The following is a 19683-nucleotide window of genomic DNA, read 5'->3' on the forward strand; positions in this document are numbered from 1 at the left end:
GGGGAAAAATTTCAGTGGAATTGCTGGAGATGCACTCTGTAGTTAAGCTTAGATGCTATAGGTATTCCTGCCTTTGAAGAAGGTTCCAAGCATTCTTAGGAAGAACAGCTAAGACAGTCCAAGAAACAAGGAACCTGTAAGCTGACGGCTCTTCTTGTTTTCCAGGCACGGCTCCGTCTCTTCCAAGCTGCACGCTTGGTTCTAGCCAGCGGAATGAAACTTCTGGGTATCACACCCGTGACTCAAATGTAACGAGGCTGCGTGCAAAGGGAAGTCACATTTCTCAGTAAAAGGAATTTTTTCAAGAGAATATCGTGCATCATTGTGGATGCAGATTGGAAACGCGCTGTCTGCTCTTGGAGGTGTGTATCCACCACACCAACCACAGGAGTGCTCGCAGGGCACAGCCATTTCAGGGAAGCTGGGGTTGTCACAATCGCTCTCTGCCTGGCACACAGTAGGAGCAGTGTAAACTTAAGACGCTGGTATTTCCCATAAAAGAGAACTGCCCTGTATTTACCTTTGTCCAAAAGAAGATCCTTTCAGTCAAGGAAGTGGTATTAACTGTGCTGCCCTAAGCAATCACATTCTCCCCTTCTGCGGTTGCCATTGGGTATTTAGGCCTAAGGGTACAACAGCTGCAGGAACTCCATATACCGTAACAAACTGACTCAGACTGCGACAGAGAATTTATTTTCCCTGTGTTGGACTGCATCCCCCTCTAGTAACACGAGCCAAGCCCAACACCCCGCTGCCACATCCTGTGCCTCACCCATTCCTCCTGTCACGCTGATGTGATGACCAGGGAGAAGGTTTGCCGCCCAGCTGGTGGGACAGGAACCGTGGTGCTTCCTCAGCGCCGTACACTCGCTCAGACCTGGCAGGTGCCACTTGGCAGCCCTGAGCCACCACACAGCGAAGAGAGGCAGAGCATCAGGGGGCAGGTAGCGCAGAGTTCCGGTTTCTGGAAGGGCTGAACTGAGTACAAAACTCAGTGAGGCCTCAGGAAACATTAGGAAAAAATTTTTCACGGAAAGGGTCACTGGGCACTGGCAGAGGCTGCCCAGGGAGGTGGTTGAGTCACCTTCCCTGGAGGTGTTTAAGGGACAGATGGATGAGGTGCTGAGGGGCATGGTTAGTGATTGATGGGAATGGTTGGACTTGATGATCTGGTGGGTCTCTTCCAACCTAGTGATTCTGTGATTCTATGAAATGAGGGAGGAGGTTGAAATTAAGACAGTTGCCACTCAAATTCCTGCGTTGCAGGAACTCTTTCAAGCATCAGTTACGTGCAGAAAGTTATAGAGATAAAATGTACGGATAAAAATCTTCCAGTCTGACAAGTATGAAAGACAACTTGGAGTAAGGCAGAGATGCAAGAAGACATACGAACCTTCTCCTGTACAACTGGGGTTTGAAAAAGCACAGAGAACAGAAGATCCTTCTACCAGCTACAGCCATATAAACAACATCTGAAAAGTGAAAGAAAATCTGCAACTTGGGAGAAACACAAAACTTTTGTTCTGACTTCTTAAACCAAAGAACAAGTGCTGCTTCTGATCACTTCTAGGTAAGCGATGCTTGAAGCATGTTTCTCCTTGTGGAGTTGCGTCCAGACATGTAAGACGTGATTGCATGGAGGGGGAAAAAAATACTCTTAATTCATCATAAAAACACTGGAGACGTACTCTGTTCATCTCATCTTCACCTAAAAGGGAAACTTTTCCTGCCATTAAACTGCAATTGCTGACTATTTGAAGAGAAAATACTGACAGGACTTGTTTTTTTTAATATATTTTTATGAAGCTTTTGGGCATTTCTGCCCTCGAAGGGCAAGACAGTTTATCAAATACACAAAGAACCAATTTCCCTACATTATATACATTATATACAACTGAGTGTTGAGTTCCTTCATTCTGCTTTCCTTGCAAACAGGACTCTTCATTACTGATGTGAATGAAGAAATACCTTCGATAAATACCAGCTCCTTGCTGTAACGTAGCCTCAGCATCAGCCACTGGAACCTTCACACATAAAACAGAATTATCTTCTGCTTTTAGTGTTTCTCGCTTAAACCATTCCATGACCAGCTTAAGGCTAGTTTTTTTAAAAAAGCAGTGGTTTTTTTCAAGGCCATTTTTTTCCTTCTTGTCTGTCCGTCCATTTTTATGGACAAAGTCACACAGTAGCAAGTCTCTCTTTTGAGCTCTTAGTCTCTGACGGATGGATTTTAGTCGTGTCTTGTCGAGGTAATCCATAGAGGTAAATAGAAATACAGACCAGGAGAGCACCCAGGAAGAAGGTAACAGCTGAAAGGAGACAAAAGTAGTTTATTTAAACACCTGCATGTAAGAGGAAACCTTCAGAAGACTAAGCTACATAAGCTATGATGGTATCTGAATGAGAGTATTAAATTTCTCAAAACTAAATGGGACAACAAGCTGTTAATAATTCACAGAACCTAGAATTATTCTCTGTCACTGAGAACTCGAGTGTTTACAATCCCTCCACCACTTCAATTAGTCTCATCACGTCAAGAGCGTGGTGGTGGTGAGAAAAGCAAGTGTGAGGCATCTCCTGTGGTTCCAGATGCCCTCTGACAGACGGACTTTGCAATACACTGACCAATAACGACACAGTGGGTGGGATAAAGTAGCCTTTGTTTGCCTTTCATTAGAAGCACTATTAATGAGGCCTTCACAACAAGATCACCGGTCCAGGTTTGATCCATATCAAGCATCAAGACAATGTTCTGCCCAAATGAGGCTTTAAACTACCTGAACGACCTGTGTTTTTCCATCACTTGCTTTAAGGTGCTCTTTTTCAGCCAAACATTTAAGATTTTCTCCTGCTGCAAACTTACCTTTAAGTTTTATCTCCCTAATGCCACGTCAGAAAGCTGCTTCTTCCGCTGTCACACCATCCCATCTTTGGATTACAGTAGGAAAGTAAAACAATACCCAAAACTAAACAGTGAAGGACTGAGCAGGAGCTACTGGGTACAGTATCAGAATTGATCAGGAAGAATATCCTTTGTAGCTCCAGTAGAGCCCAAAGCCACCTCCTGCTTCCTCTCAAAAACATTCACCACATCATCTATGACCCCAGCTGCTGCTTGACTCGTTCTCCTGTGGGAAGGTAAAAGTTATCACAGTAGCAGGTACAACTTAATGTGCACCCTCAGGAAGTTCTCAGGTGACACCAAGCTGAGTGGTGCAGTTGTCATGCCAGAAGGATGGGATGTCATCCAGAGAGACCTGGAGCAGTGGAGTTGGGTGGGGCTTTGTGCAGCCTGGTCTAGTGGCAGGGTTGGAACTGGGTGATCTTTAAGGTCCCTTTCAACCCAAACCATTCAGTGACTCTAAATAGCTGAAGAATTAATTTGGCACTGCCTGTACTAAAACCAACAAGAAATGATAACTCATCAACAGCAGCCTCAGGTGAACACCTAAATCACACACTACGCTGCATCAGAAAGTGATCCATGAATAAAGCTGTATAAATTTCTAAGCTCTTTAAATCAGAAAGAACCTTTCCCTTTGAGGTTGCAGAATGTCTCTGAAAGCACAGGGTCATTGGACGCCTTAAATAACACAATAGGGATGATGTCAGTGCATAGGAGAGAGTCAAAAATAACCTGTGCTCTAAATTCCCTCACCAACCATCCCAAGGCCTGGAAGTCTCTTTTGATCACCTTTGACTATGTGTTGTGGCTTCATCACCACCTCTGTGGAAGAGCAGTAATGGGTAATGATAGTCCAAGGGCCACACCAAGCTAGGAAGTTTCCCAGTTATGTCCTTATCAGTGTCTACAACCGCCTGAAAGGAGGTTGTAGCGAGGTGGGTGTTGGTCTCCTCTCCCAGGTAACAAGGGATGGGATGAGAGGGAACGGCCTCAAGCTGCGCCAGGGGAGGTTCAGATTAGTTATTGAAAAAAATAGCCCAGCCTGGACAGCTGCATGGTGTCATGGGAATTCTGTCGGAGTTGCCACATCCATTCTGGCAAGCAGAGAGGACAGAGCTTTCCCAGCCTCCTGAGCAGCTGGTGGCCACCAACTGAACTCGCCTCTGGAGCTGGTTGGGTGACTACGCCCTTTCCGCACACCCCGCTGCACAAACGGCCACAGAAACTGCGCTGTGCCCTGTTAGCTCTGCTCACAGCAGGAAGGAGACTTGCATGTACAGAAAAGTCAAAGACAAAAAGGGCACTTACTTATCTGGAGGCCAAAGAGGATGACTGATGCCACAGTAGAAAGAACAATGGCTGCAGCTGCAGAAAAGCCTTTCATGATGTTGTCTGTGTACTTAACAACGACTGAAGTGTAGAGGCCACCTACACTGGCGAGAACTGGAAAGCAGATAACATGTTTCTATTAGTAAAGGTGCAGTAGGTTACTCTTTAAATGATGCATTTTACCCCACTGGTCCACTCCTTATTTGGGATACGTCATCCCAATCGGTGACTTAATACAACATTCAGCTAAACAGGATGCCTACGTGGCACCTGGCAGGTCAGATCCGACTCATTTAAAGGTGATCTACTCGCTACTCAATCATTTAGACTGCTGTTTCAGCACAATTCTAAACTGGACGTGTAATAGTTTCCAAGATAATGAATCTTTTTACAAAACTCCCTCAAAACACAGTAAAGAGCAGTGGGTCAAACTGAAGTTGTAGCTTCCTGCAATCAGTAACATCATAGTTAAAAAATCAAAGCAATGTAACAAGACCCTAAAACCGCACCATACTTACAGATGACAAACCAGACGTAGTAGGTATAGCCATAGAAAAATCCTTTCTCGAGAACTTGGGCTCCATCTGACATGTACACACCAAACAAAGTCACCACAATCCCAGAGAGGTACATCTGAATATTCCTCACCCACAAGGAAGTATCTGAACTCTTTAGGACCTTCTCAAAATAAACTCCTACAAAATAAAAAAAAAAAAAAAAAGGTGAAATGAAGTGTCATCCTAGTGTTTCAGAGCCAGACAAGGCTACTGGAATCATCCTTCCCCGCAGACTGCATTTCACAGCAGTTCCCAGTGCAGAAGACCCAAAACCCAAATCCTGATAACGTGTCTTGCAGGACAGGATCATTTTAATAAGTAGATGACATCAAAAACAGATTCTCTTTACAGTTGTTGTAACAATGAACCTCATAGACAATTAAGCTAATTCTCATTTCTGTTTTATTTGCCCGGCTTCTGGCAACTCCAGCAGTTACTTCTGTAAAATTCTACACCAGAAAAAGGCATTTCACCTTAGCACCTGGTATTTTATCCCCGGGACAGTATTTATGTATTTTATTATGGTGTAGAACATTTTTTTTCCCTCCAGTAGGGTGCTTAGCAGTAAAAAATGAAGACTAGGGGTGGTACTATGTTACCTCAGTACTGAGACTGAAAATTCCTCGGAAGCCTTGCGCTTGCAGAGTACTTGGCAGAGTGGAAACGTTTTGAAACCACAGCTTCAGGGCATTATAAGAGCAAATCAAACCTGATGCCTTCTGCTAATTGAAACTACAAGACTGGTTTTGAGGAAATGGAATTCATTTTAATCTATAGCTCTCGTTCACAGTACGATGCTGATGAGCATTAGTTTTACGCCCTGCATTACTGAAATTCCCCAAATACTCTTTCATTATTCTTCTCGGGAGGGGTACATCAGGCCAACATTTGTCAAGGCCATTGCTCGCTGCCTTTTTAACCACTGTTCCCGTAACAGGGCTCTGCTAATCTCTGGAATTTCCTCTGCATTTCAAAACACAGACAACAGTTTGCAGGTCTCGGATCTTCCCAGCCCCTTCTATGACTTTCTGGTGTGAGTCCTACTGACAAAGAGTTTACTGCTCATTAACAGCACCCAAGATACATAAAAAATGTACACAGAACTGAGAAAGACAGCACAGAGAAAAGGCCTGTGGGTTAGAAGCCCTAGGCACACACTCCTCCTGAAATCCCTAAGGTGGCTTCAAGGAAGGTCTTGCTACTCTTTTATTCATGAAAAATGCAATTTATAATTTAGCACAGTGCAATGAATATTTATGGTGAATAAATTAGAGAACAGATTTCTGTTTTGGGGGTTAAAACAATAAAAACCCCAAGGAAATATTATATTATCTCACACGAATATGCATTTTAAAAGTCTAAACAAAAAATAGTACTGTTAACAACTGCAGTGCTTAAAAGAACCCCCAGTAATCTATCTTGAGGTTTGCACCCACCGAGAAGACCCACAGAGCACAACCAGATGTAATCAAAGTACCAGAAATTTGGCTTGAGTGTGAAATGTACTTGTAAATTTTATAAACTAAGAAAACAGAAACAAACCAGTGAGGTGATGCTTTCAGATTTCTGAAAAAGCATAAAAATCACTCCACTAGACAAGATGAAAGAAAGAATGGGTGCGTTTAGAAGAAATGACTCTTCGGTACTGTTTCAAGTCACAAACGATCTGCCATTATATATTTATCCAACGCTTTAATTATATAAGCGTTGTTGGGCCAATGGACACTTAGAAATCAGCATCAGCAGTTTGAAGAAAAAAATTCTTTTCCATCTCTAAGGGACAAAACCACATAACTTCTTTGATTTTGCTAGACGAATATAAAACATTTAACATGGAAAGTTCAGAAATTGAAGGTTTAATGCTAAAATAACTTCTTAATGTGGGTGGGGAAGGAAGAAGAGGAAAGGAGTTTGAATAGGATTTATGTTTTCAATATGTAAAGCTCCAAGGGCACAAGGTGCTCCACGGATGAAATATTCTGTCCTCCCAACTGCCTCAAAGCTGCAGCTGTCCGGGAGGAAACGCCCAAGCTGCACTCCTTTTGCAGGAGAAGAAAACCGTATGTGTCTAAATCCTCTAGAGCTGCCCGTGTCAGCCCTTTCAGTGGTTTGAATTTGCAGACCTTCAGAGGCACAGCTATGTCCCCACATTATCAGAGGAAGCTAGAGAGCTTTAAGAGATTCTGAAGGCTTCACTGCAAACGCTGCACTCTCTGTCATGGCTTGGGAGCATCTACTGAAATGCGTAAATCTGTAACCTTCCAGGAAAAGCTGATTGACCTCTACACAGTCTCATTTCTGCTTCAAAGTGCCCATTTCACTGAAAAGACAACAAAAGAATGACATCCTCACTCCCCTCTGCCAGCCAGGATGTTATCCAAGAGTAACAAGCACAGCACAAGATTATTCTTGCAGGCCTGTATGATACTAGAGGTTGGTGATAGTACCTTGTTTTCGTACAGAGGGAGGGGGGAAGAACCCAGTTTACAGACAGGAAAACAAGCCCGTGTGAGACAAATTTCAAACTAAGTAGTAACGTACATCTGCTTTTTCCTTAGCAACAGCTCACTTGTCCTCCAGTTCTGGGCTCTTTCTTAGAAGCCAAAGAAAAACTACTCTCAGGGGAAATGCTGTTTGTAAAAAAACCCCCAAACAGCACCACCACTACCAAATAAAAAAAACCAACCCACCAACAAAATCCTTCATGGAGTTTATCTAGGCTTCCTGCTACTTATCGTGCTGTCTGCCTTAGTTATGCTCCCTCCACCTATGGGACTAGGGCAACGTGGGTTTTGGGGATACGAGCAAGAATTGATTGAGGAGGTCAGTTCCCCTTATAAAAAAAAATGCAAGCATTTCACGTGATCACCATAAGGGAGCCATTCACTGGAAAGCCAAAATTGATGTACGTTAATTAACTGCACTGAGTGAGTCATTATGGACGCTCCCCAAAGTATTATTCTAAGCATTTGAAAGATGATTCCATTTACAAACCAGCCTTCTAAGTTGCAGCACGTAAAACCAATAGTCTGTGCTCCTAATCATTTCCTTGACAACTTAAGTAATCATGTCGTGAATTTGTCATAATTAGTTCAAGTAGAAGGTAATTACGGGCAGAGGGGAGGAAGTCCTTTTTAATCTTATGATAGGTTAAGACAATTAACTAATGTAGAATGTTCTGATTTAAACATCATGACTTCTCCAGTCCTTTTGATATGACCCTCGTGCTACTACTATACCTGCAAATCCTGAACATAATACAGCAACAGCAATCGCTCCAAACCCCAGCCACGGGTTCTGCTCCACCTGCAACATCAACCGTTATTTTAAAAAGGATGCAACAAATTGTAAATTGTAATTTACAATAATCAATTCTAAAGCTACTTAATAAATACAGCATAATTATTAGCATTCCGCTGCATATGAAATGTACTTGCTGGAACCCAGCAGTGCTCACAGCCCCCACCCCTTGCCTGTGGCCAGTCTTCCCCGCTGCCTTTCCCACTTATGCCTCTGGCCAGCAACTAAGGCCTGAGAAACAGAAGACACTTGTTTCTTTCTTGAATGGGATTAGGTCAGTGTCTCTGAAGGGTGTGTTTAAATGACATACCCATACCCACAAGGCATCCGAGTTTCACTCCTAATTCCATCAAGTACTTCGATTCCAAGTTCTCTGCTCCAACAATTACAATACCAGGACCAGCTGCTGGAAACACTGTATTACTCAGATACTTCTAGGAGGGTGCATTAGGCTGATAATGACGTCTGGGGTAATTCATACTAATTGCAGCAATTAGGTGCCTTGCCGACAAGTGAAAGTGAAGCGAGCCTGCCTAAACTGGTACACGATAAATGTGAAAGTGAATGATCAAACTGGTGTTTACATTGTAGATGAAGCAGCTGGAAATGGGGAACGGGTGCTGCTGTGTGGGATGTAAGACCTTACCTTCATCGCAGCTCCTGTGAAGTGAAATACAAAGTATAAGATGGTTTATTCTTCCTCGTGTAGTGGCAAACTAAGCTCTCACCTGTACTTTCGTAGTCTGAGCCGGCTTCCACTGAACAAGGGTGACACCACCGCACAGCATGAAGACAGAGAACCACTGCAACTTGCTGAGGGTGCGGTTTAGCATTAGAACCGTACACAAAGCTGTACAAGGGATCTTCAGCTGGTACGTCACCTAAAGAACACAGGAATATAGCACAGAGGATGAGGTTTTATAAACTCCTCCAAAAAGAACAAAAAAATAAAATGGATGATTCAGCCACAGAGGGACAAAATTTTGTTTTCATTGATTTCCTACCTTGATGTCCCATCACCAATTACAACACTGAATTTTAAGTGACTCCAGCAGTGAGAGGGTTTGCTCAGAAAACCAGAGCTCTACGACAAGAGAGTTTGCTCTCAATAAAAGCCAAGCGATGCTTTGTTATAACACTAAGGCTGAAGAAGGTACTGTGCACGAGGCAGACGGACACCAAACACACAGGCCTCCTGACAGCAGAGGGAAATGCTTTTGCAGATTAGTTACTGACAAAAAACATGTATTACCTGGTAGACTGCTGCATCCAAGTTGCTAAGAGCCACAAATGCCATATTGTTTTGGAGAGCATACACCAAAGATGGAACACTTAATTTTAGCAATTCTATAGGACTTCCAAATACATTTTCTTTTAAAGATGTTATTAACCTTGCCACACTTCCAGTTTCTCTGCAAAATAAAATATTAATACAACTGAGGGCTCTCTGAAAGTGAAATTTGAAAATAGAAATCAAATCAAAGAATCATATGGGCAGGCTGAAAATTTGTTCTTAACAGTCAGTTTTGCCTTCTGTTCATTAAAGATGAATTAACTGGGGAAAAAACAATAAGGTTAGCAAGAACTCAGAACCCCTGAAGATGAAGAAGACATTCTGGAAGCAGGAGGTTAGAAGCATTAATGTGTAATAAATTAAATACCACCACCAACCATAAACACTGTAACCAGTGGAGTAAGTCACTAAGTACACAGGCTGTGGGACAGAAGGCTGTTGTCAGGTGTGTGTGATCCTTATTTTATTGCTCTTTGCCTGTGATGTCAAATGCCCGTGATTTTCCAGATCCCCTTTAAGCTGAGCCCCACAGTACATCAAGAAAAAGATTGTATCCTTTCACACTACTAAGCTGGAAACACCTCTAATTCCTCAGCCAGCCCTGAGCTCCTCTTGCTTGTGCTGCGGGAGACGCTGGACCGGCAGCAGGTCTGGCAGGACACGTGGCAGCTCCCCGTAGCCTTGCATCTTCACACATCCCCTTCACGTGGTTACAGTGAGCACAAGAGGAGGTGGTAGGGAAGAACATGTTGCTTCTTGCCACTGTCCCCTTTTGTGGCTTGCTCCTCAGCTTATTAAAGCTGATCTCTGCATTGCTAGCTCTCCCTTATCATTCATACAGCAACTGACATTTATTACTTACTTGTCTCTGCTACTGAAGTCCTCCAGTTCCCTTCCCAGCTCTCCTCAAATCCCATGTTCTCCCTTTCCATACTCTTGCTTGGCTTCTCTCAAATACCAACACCCAAAACCACTCCTGTGTCCTCCCACAGGCCTCTATTTGCATCCGGTGTTGCTCTTCTATTTAACACTCCTTTTGCTTCCCTTACACACGCCTATGAACAAACTGCTCGCGTCCCCCACAGTGCCCCAGGAGCCCAGTTCCCTACACTTCACCTAGGCCCCAAATTATTTCTTTTTACAAAAGCACATAACCTACCCACTCCAAACTAACTATGCAAAATTAGCAATCTCTCTATGCCCCCGTCTCCTTCATCAAGCACCTTGCTCCTGCACATTCTCCATTCCTGACCAAACCCTGACCCCGTGATCCAGGTTCTTAAGACTTTTCCACTCCTAATATTTATGAGCTTTACTTCTCATGATCCTTCTAGCCAAGTTTCTCTCCTCCCTTGCCTTCCTCCCTGCTCGGCACCAGGATATATAGCTCCTTTTCACCTTTTCTACAGTGAGAGCAGTCTCTGGACAGGCAGCTGCATGGGATTCTTGTCTTTTTCCCATAACAAAGAACAAGAAAACAGAATTGGGGCATTACAGCTACCAAACAGAAGTGAGCATGGTTTCCCAAACTCCTGTAGTGCAAGCGAGGTCACATGCGAAGCTCTTCCTAACTTAAGGGCACACTTAGCTTGGGACAGACTTGGTGACACCGAGCACGTCACGCAGGTGTCTTTTGCAAGACATGTCTGGCCACAAGGAACAACCACTGACTTGAAGCCAAGTAGCACTTAAAGTCTGCAGTACAGGGAGAAGAATTTCTGGCACAGCTCACTGTGGTTAATTGCACCAGATACTGAACTGCATAAAACATAATGACTCATTGACATTATAGGCAAAATTGCTGGTTTACCTTATTCCTCAATGTATTTATTATATTGCCCAGCACTGGGAGAGAAGAGGTACAAGAAAACCTAGAGCTCCTGGCAATACCCACATATGGCTGGATTAAAGTGCTTCTATCTCAAATGTCTTAACTGAAAATAAAATACAATTAGCACAGATGCAGTTCTACTCAGTGAGAATAAGAAGTCAAAAAATCCCACACAGTAATGGCTTCTCCTATTTATCATAACTAAGGTGGGCTGCTGAACAAGAAAATGCTCACTTTAATTAAACAACAACAATAACAATGAATAAAATAGTATCAATAAGAGAATAATAGAGTATATACAAATATATGAAATTGCACCCCCATGCCCTGATGACTGTACGTCACCACAAATGCTGTAGAGCAGACATGGTGAGTGGCAGGAGAGAGCTGGACACAGGAATAGGATTCGGGAACGCACAGATCCGGGATCAGGGGCGAACAGACAGACAAGGTCCCTGCTGGACGTTGGCCGTCAGAGGAGGGAGCGAGAACCTCGTGATCTCTCAGTTTTATACTGAGTGTGACATATATGGCATGGAATACTCTGCTGGTCAGTTTGGGGTCACCTGTCCTGTCTGCCCCTCCCTGCAGGTGCAATCCTTTTTCAACTTTGACTTATGGCATCCACCAGCTCAAGGATGGCCTTGGTTTCTATAGGAATAAAGAGGTATAAGCACTGGCCTTTCTCAGTGCCGGTGCCCCGTGTTACCACTTCTAGAGAGAAACACTGTCTGAAAAACATGCAGTTAATTTTCAGAAGATAAAGTTACTTAGACGAGGATTAGCTGAAGTTAGAAAACTGATTCTATTTTAGCCGAAAGCATAACAAAATGATATTTAAACTATACCTGCTTCTGTTCCAGACCATGCTCAGTGACTTAGCTGGTCACACATTTAATGTCAAATCACAGCAGCAATAGTTGTTTCTGTGTACTTTGACTTCTAGCATGGAATTTCAGCAATGAAGAATAAGAGACATCCAGTTAGCACCATTTTCACTTTAGTGTTTGAGAACAAGAAGCTGAACTATCTAATAGTTCATCCTTGCAGGGGGTGTGCTTTCCGAAGCATGCACTTATCAAGAATCTCTAACTGTAAGTTGAATTTAGCACAAAGACCACGTGGAGACAGATTTAAATCTAAACAGAAACGAATTTAGAACAAGCCTCTGTGTGCAGCTGATAATGCAACATACGGTGCCCGAAGATGTACACTGCAAAATCAAATAAGGAAATAAAAAATTATCTAGCTTGAATTCAGTGTTCTTGATGTCAATCTAGATTCAACTTAAAAAACATATTCTGTTTTCTTCCTAGGTCTGAATAGGCGTGAGATACTAATGACAACCAGTTCTGCAACAGAAACATGCACTTGTTAGAAAAGTTTAAGTTAAAACTAGTTTACATATTGGCTCTGCTTTTCTTTACCCATTGCTAAGTAATTCTGTATCATCTGAGAATGTAGGCAACGTAATTAACAGATGGCAAACTGGATTTTAAATAAACATAACAAGTTGAGAGTACAGCTGTGTAAACAATGAACACAGTTTAAACAATCATAAACTTCTCTTTTGAAAGATAATCTTTTGGCATTCATCCATTCAACGTGCCTTCCAGGAGAAACCTTAAAAGTCAACACAGCAGAGGCAATAGTGTAATGATATGTAAGAAAAATTCTGCAGCCAGAGCAATGCGAGGGTCATATTCCGGTATCCTGCGTACCTGCAGTCATCAGTGCTGGCTGTTTCAAAAGGGAAAAGGTACCTACGCAGAGGTATCCTGCGGTACCGAAAAACAGATTGCATTCTATCATCTTCTAAGTGGTTATTAAACTACAAAGGCACCTTGCCTTGAGTGAGCCAAAACAGTTAGGGCTTAAAACTGGAGGAAGCTGCAAAGGAGACACTGAAGGAAACTGTGCTAGAGTTTATGCTTCAAACACCTCAGTGAATCAGATTTGTCCTATTTTAACTGGCAAATAAAGCTCAGGTGTCAATAAATGAGAAAGAATCACAGGAAATGACAACCTCAAAATACAGCAACCATCTTTAAACCAGTTACGGGCATTTGGGGAAGAGATATGAGTAGCCCTCTGACAGCGCCAGCTCAAGGCTCGGCTGCGTTCAAAGAAATGAGCAGAGTGTTACAAACCCTGTGGGAAGGAACCGAGACTAAGCCAGAAAGCACCTTCACTCCTGCTCGCATGGCATGGTCACATCCTGAATGCTGTGTACAGCTCCCAGTCTTTTTTCAAAAGGGATGTAACAACTCTGGAAACACTATGAGACAGGTACTAGGATGATCAGGGAAAATTAAGACAGGGACTTCCAGCTTAGAAAATAAGAGTGATGAAAACACAGTACAGTTGTAGAGATATATGAAAATAAAAACGAAGGAGGGAAGATTATTCATGGTGTCTGTCGACACAAGAAGACAGAATCTAGTGGCACTGCTAGATAAAGTGTTTATTAAAAAGTACTTTTTCATATGCCGTGTAATTATATTGCAGAAGTCATTTCACAGATATGATAGGGACTAAAAAGAAACTGGACAATCTCACAGAGGACAGGACCATCGGGCACTCCAGCTGCACTGTGCACACAGATCCCGGCTGGGAAATCCATACGCCTCTGCCAGCAGCGAAGGAAAGTTCAGCCCGTGCTTGCTCTGTCCCCCTGTTCTAAGCATCCTTCGCTGACTACTGTCCAAGGGACGATGATGGGCTACATGGATTTTTGACTGTTCTAAAAACATAATAGACTTCTGAGTTAAAAGTAATTGCCTTTTCAATTATTGCAACCACAAGAGACCGCTCGTACATTTAATGAACACAATATTACTGATCCTTAACAAAGGTCACACTGCTTACCCTCCTGAACTAGGCCCCTCTGCTGGATCACAAACAGCCTGGGGCCCAGGCGCACTACAACAGATTTGAGAAATTATACGCTCAGGGGAGGCCACCCACAGGTCCTTCACTCTCAAGAAACGTGGGCTGCTGCCAACTCCAGACAGCAGTCGCTCATCAGGATCCGCACTAGCCCCAACACTGTGAGAACCACAGTGCAGTCGCTCCTCAGCAGAGACGCTGCTGCCAATATTTTGTGCTGTCAGAGCGAGAAGCCCAGGGTGTATAAAAAGAAAAATAGAAACCTGCCACAGGTCACATCTGCCTTTTCTAACACGTTATGTTTAGTGAAAGCTTAAAACAACAGGCAGTTTGCCACAGCTACATTAGCGAATTCAAATACTGTCTCATTTCTAAAGCAAGTAAAATGCTGTTCTGATGTCAAGTAGAAAAGATCTGGTAATCCATGGGACCTTGTGATCCTCTAGCACAAAACAAACAGCCTTCTGATGTACCGAAAGCCAGAAAAAGATAGGCAGAGACCCTAAAAGAACAAATTCTACCACAACAGCAATAACTGGGCTTTGGAGAAGTCAAGAATATGACATTTCTTCCAAGGATGTAGCACAGGGAAGCTGGAAGACAGCAGATTGATGGCCTCCCTACTTCAAATGTTCACAGGGGGACTAAAGTTCTAGTTCTTAGCAGTAGTCTGGGATTACAGAAACTCTAATATTTTGCTTTGATTCCCCAGGTTAATAGAGACAGTGAAGTGTCTGTCTGTAACATTGTTTGAGAAAATGTATGAGTAGAAACGTTATTATTTTATACAACCTCGCAGCCCATCCAGCTTTCATCTAAACCAGTATTTTAAAGACCCAAAACATTGCAGGTAATATATGGTGACATTTTGAACCTATGCCAAAACGTACACAAACAGAAAATATGCAGAAAGGACACACCTGAACACTGTGGTGTTTACAAAGCAGTTTCAGTTGAGGAGGACTCAAGCTCTAACCCGCTCTGAAATCACTCTTCAACAGTGTCCTCAAATGTATCTGCACTTCAGTATCTGAGAATCTGAGGTTAGAAGCCGGGATTCATTTCCAAAATACTGATTAGCGTTCCCATACTTACTTAGCTAAGATGCCCACACTCAAGAACAACTTGATAACTTCGGTGATGCACACGGCTGTCGTTGAGAAGTACAACTCTGTCTCCACTGTCCGTGTGTACCTCAACGCGACTGTGTACGTGGCAGCAACCAGGGTCATCACGGTGAGGCAGTACAGCTTGAACAGTAAGCTGACATTTTCTGAAAAAAAAACCAACAAAAAACAACCCAAACCCAAAAAACATGAAGAACAACCATGAAGATGATGACAGAGCATGCCATCCATTTTAATTTAAGAACTGAGACAGGGTATTCCCCAGCTGGAGGGCTGCACTAAACACTATGGTGGCAGCATCTAACAATTACAATGCTGTGAAATGCTTCCTATTAAAAGTCTAAGCTAAATTTCAAAGTTTCTTCTCAAAGAAGATTGCACAGAAACACCATGTGTTTGAATATAAGATGTCCTCCAGCCCTCACCCTTTGTTCTAGAAAAACTAATCACAGCCTATATCTACCTAATAGTAATCAAGAAGTCTGTACTCTCCTGCTCTTCAGCTGACAGGAAGTGCTCGCTCTGAAACAGCAGCTGAGCCTCCACACAGCGCACTGAAGCCTGACACACAGAGAAGCAGCCTAGCAAAAGCAAAGAGAGGGAAGGTTCAGTATCAGCAAAGAAGGGACTCAACCCAGCAAACTTTAATAAACGGGGTAGCATTTCCTTCAGCTTTATCTTCTGCTTAAGTTAGTAAAAGAAGAGTTTTGCTCAGATTGATGATTGATGATGGGATTCACACAACGGGCTCTCATTCAAAGGAAAATGCTAAGGCTATGACTGTTTGAGTATATTAAACCACACAAGGACTATGTATTATTATCTGTGTCACCCCCTCCATCTTCCCCACTGCCGTACTCCTACAACAGCAGCAATTCCTGTAACAGTCTCACCCTGGTCCAACTACTACCCTGCCTAATTCCGGAGTGAGCCTGTTCCAGGTCTACTGGAGAAAAGCAGGTTTCCAAACAGATTCCCCCTCCAAGGCCCAAGAGCTTCATCATGTGGACACGGTCAGCCCACGCCTGTTCGCTCCCGTGCCCAGCAAAGAGAGCGGCACATGACTCCAAACAGGACTCCTCTGCATGAAGTCATGACCCACAACATGAGACATCAGCAAACATGTGGTGTCTACAAAACCACTTCTCAAACTGGTAAATTATTCTTTGTTACGAATGGCTTCAGACAGGCGGATGCTGGTCACTCAGCAGCAGCTTTCGGGGCATTACCTGTCATGTTCTGAATATCCTAAAGAAAAGCACTTTAATTGGTATGAGTTTATGTTCCTCTGCTGATTAAGGAATGAGTAACAGATAAGCCCTGAGCAGATTTGTAATAACTTTGTTCATTTAATATGGGAATGAATTACTGAATGCACTGCAAACCATGTTTTGGTTCATTTTTCTTTCCAGCCAGTGATGTCTTCTATTGCATAACATTTCTGCAAGGTACAGTTAATACCTCCTGCTACAGCAATCATTTAAATTAGCTACTTCCTCACAGATAAAAATCTTAACCCACGTCAGTAACCACTTTTAAAAGGCAGAGCCAATTAGTTTTTGGACTAACAATGCTTAAAAGAGACTTACAAGCTGTAATCCATTTTTAAATTAAGTTTGGACTGCAGGGAGAGCGGGGAGGGCAGTGGGAATCCAAGGGCCCAACAAACAGGAAATAAAGTAACCCACTCCAGTTTTACAAAACTGCATTTTGCAACGTTGTTTCTGTCAGCGCTAAAATATCATTAACAATGTGGTTTTGCACATTAAGATTTCAAGTCTACGCGCTACCAAACTCAAACCAACCTTACCAGTTGCCTATATTAACAACTCTTGAAAAAAAAACCCAACAAAAAAACCAACAAATACATACCCTGGTTTGGCAAGAGTTTGCAAACTTGGCTAAACCAAATGCAGCAGGACATGATAATGAATCTGGTAACTGTAGCGTGATGATAAAAGCTATCTGCAGCTAGTTTTCAGCCAGGATATTTCTCCAGTCTGGCTCCCATGTCTGCACTGGTACCAGTGCAGCTCTGGGGCAGAAGGAAAGCACGGCTGAGGCGCCCACTGCTCCTGTGGATAAGCCTGAGCTTCTATCAGCTTACAAAAAAAGAAATACTGAGCTGAAAGAAGCTGTTGTTTCTCCCCCAGAGTTTCTCTCAGTGCCTTCAGTAAATCCTGCTCAAATGAAAGGATTTTCAGTGCAAGGGACCTCCAGCCAAAGCCCTCGGGACACTCGCCTCGCCCCGCTGGGCTCTGCCACGCAGCACCCAGGGCCCAGCTGGCACTCGCAGCAGAGCGGTAGGTTGACAGGGGCAGCGAGCACCTCGCAGCCAGCCGTACACACGCCGCTGCCATCTCGTGCTCCTTCTGGGGATCCCCCGCCTTGCTCCCACCAAGCCACCTCGTGCTCCCAGCCCTGCTTCTCCTCCAAGGATCCCCCTCCTCGTTCCCAACCGAGCCCGCTGCCAGGGAGCCCTGGGCAGGGTCCCCAGGTGCAAAGCTGTCAGGGGGCAGGAATTGCCTTGCTGAAGGGCTTAAGCCCACCCTGGCTCACATGCTGCTGGCATCTCCTGCTCCCAGCCCAGCTCCTTCTGGGGATCCCCCTCCTTGGTCCCACCAAGCCTGCTGCCACCTCCTGCTCCAGCTCCTTCTTGGAATCCCCCTCCTTGGTCCCAACAAGCCTGCTGCCATCTCATAGAATCACAGAACCATAGAATCACCAGGTTGGAAGAGACCCACCAGATCATCGAGTCCAACCATTCCCATCAAACACTAAACCATGTCCCTCAGCGCCTCGTCCACCCGTGCCTTAAACACCTCCAGGGAAGGTGACCCAACCACCTCCCTGGGCAGCCTGTTCCAGTGCCCAATGACCCTTTCTGTGAAATACTTTTTCCTAATGTCCAGCCTAAACCTCCCCTGGCGGAGCTTGAGCTCCTGCTGCTTCTCCTTCTGGGGATCCCCCTCCTCGGTCCCACCAAGCCCGCTGCCACCTCCTGCTGGGGATCCCCCTCCTCCTTCGCATCCAACCCTAGAACCCCCGCTCCCCAGCCCCCCCCCTCCCCTTTCTCGCAGTGGTGCCGCCCGGCGCCGCACCCTGGGACAGGAGGGGACACCGAGAGCCCCCTCCCCGCTCTGCCTCGCGGTGGTGGCGCCCGGCGCCGCAGCCCCCGCCGGGGCGGCCGGTCTCATTGTCCCCGGGGCGGGGGGAGCGCGGAGAGCGCCCGCGCGGGTCTCGGCGTTGAGGCGGGAGGGGAATGGAGGGGTGAGGGCTTCGTCTCGCAGGAGGGAGGCGGGCTGACCCCCTCTCTACCGGCCGGAGCCGCGGCGCCGGCTCCAGCGAACCCGCCCGCCGCCCTCACCTTTCGGAGGCGACATCGTGCCCGCAGAAGGCGCCGAGAGCGCCGGGCCGGGGCCGCCCGCCGAGCCCCGCCGCTCCTCCCATCGCACCATAGAGCGCCGAGCGCCCGCCTAGAGCGCCCCCTCCGCGGCACCATAGAGACGGGCGCGCCCCGCGGCGTCAAGGGGAGGGGGTGGAACCCGGGGCCAGCTGTGGCGCTGCCTGTGTTTAGTCTAACTCGGCTCCTCTCCAGCTTCGCCCCTCGTCCCATCACCACAAACCTTTGTGAACAGCCCCTCCCCAGCTTTCCTGTAGCCCCTTCAGGTACTGGAAGGTCGCTGTAAGACCTCAGAGCTTTCCCATCTCCAGGCTGAACAAGCCCAACTCTCTCAGCCGGTCCTCATGGGAGGTTCTCCAGCCCTCTGATCATCCTTGTAGCCTCCCCTGGGCCCTTTCCAACAGCTCCATATCCTTCTTATGTTGAGGATTCCAGAACTGGACACAGCACTCCAGATGAGGACCCACAAGAGAGGAACAGAGGGGCAGAATCCCCTCCCTTGCCCTGCTGGCCACGCTGCTTTCCATGCAGCTGAGGACGCGGTGTGCTCTCTGGGCACATTGCCGGCTCATGTCGAGCTTCTCAACAATGAATCCTCTACAGGGCAGCTCTCAATCCAGTTTCAAATGGTGTCCCCAGGGCTCAGTGCTGGGTCCAGCCCTGTTCAATGTCTTTATCAATGACCTGGATGAAGGCATCGAGTGCACCCTTAGCAAGTTTGCGGACAACACTAAGCTGGGTGGAAGTGTCGATCTGCTGGAGGGTAGGGAGGCTCTGCAAAGGGATCTGAACAGGCTGGACCGCTGGGCAGAGTCCAATGGCATGAGGTTTAACAAGGCCAAATGCCGGGTCCTGCACTTGGGGCACAACAACCCTGTGCAGTGCTACAGACTAGGAGAAGTCTGTCTAGAAAGCTGCCTGGAGGAGAGGGACCTGGGGATGTTGGTTGACAACCGACTGAACATGAGCCAGCAGTGTGCCCAGGTGGCCAAGAAGGCCAATGGCATCTTGGCTTGTATCAGAAACGGCGTGACCAGCAGGTCCAGGG

At 45.4% G+C, this 19683-nt stretch overlaps 2 protein-coding genes across 2 annotated transcripts in view; one reads left to right on the plus strand and one right to left on the minus strand.

Annotated features, from left to right (window-relative positions):
* Positions 1-1783, plus strand: part of RARS2 (arginyl-tRNA synthetase 2, mitochondrial) — a 41210-nt gene extending 39427 nt beyond the window's left edge. The window contains 1 exon segment of the mRNA XM_069851264.1: positions 166-1783. Coding sequence (XP_069707365.1) covers positions 166-252 — 87 coding nt within the window. The 3' untranslated portion in view covers positions 253-1783.
* On the minus strand, positions 1779-18721 carry SLC35A1 (solute carrier family 35 member A1). The gene is made up of 8 exons (XM_069851298.1): positions 18600-18721; positions 15201-15378; positions 9344-9503; positions 8820-8972; positions 8031-8097; positions 4753-4929; positions 4214-4348; positions 1779-2309 (listed from the first exon to the last, which is right to left on the minus strand). Exons 1-8 carry the CDS (start codon positions 18688-18690, stop codon positions 2179-2181), a joined length of 1092 nt encoding a protein of 363 aa, XP_069707399.1. The 5' UTR covers positions 18691-18721; the 3' UTR covers positions 1779-2178.
* Positions 18722-19683: the final 962 nt, after the last annotated feature.

The sequence above is a fragment of the Phaenicophaeus curvirostris genome, chromosome 2 (genome assembly GCF_032191515.1).
Source record: "Phaenicophaeus curvirostris isolate KB17595 chromosome 2, BPBGC_Pcur_1.0, whole genome shotgun sequence".
Taxonomy (NCBI): Eukaryota; Metazoa; Chordata; class Aves; order Cuculiformes; family Cuculidae; genus Phaenicophaeus; species Phaenicophaeus curvirostris.

Bases quoted from the DNA above. Each gene is read 5' to 3' on its own strand.
- SLC35A1 (XM_069851298.1), bottom strand. From the start codon at position 18,690: ATGGTGCGATGGGAGGAGCGGCGGGGCTCGGCGGGCGGCCCCGGCCCG. The intron at 15,379-18,599 runs GTGAGGGCGGCG...TTTTTTTTTCAG, and splicing joins CACGATGTCGCCTCCGAAAG to AAAATGTCAGCTTACTGTTC. The intron at 4,930-8,030 runs GTATAGTAGTAG...TTTATTTTGTAG, and splicing joins ATTATGTTCAGGATTTGCAG to GAGTTTATTTTGAGAAGGTC.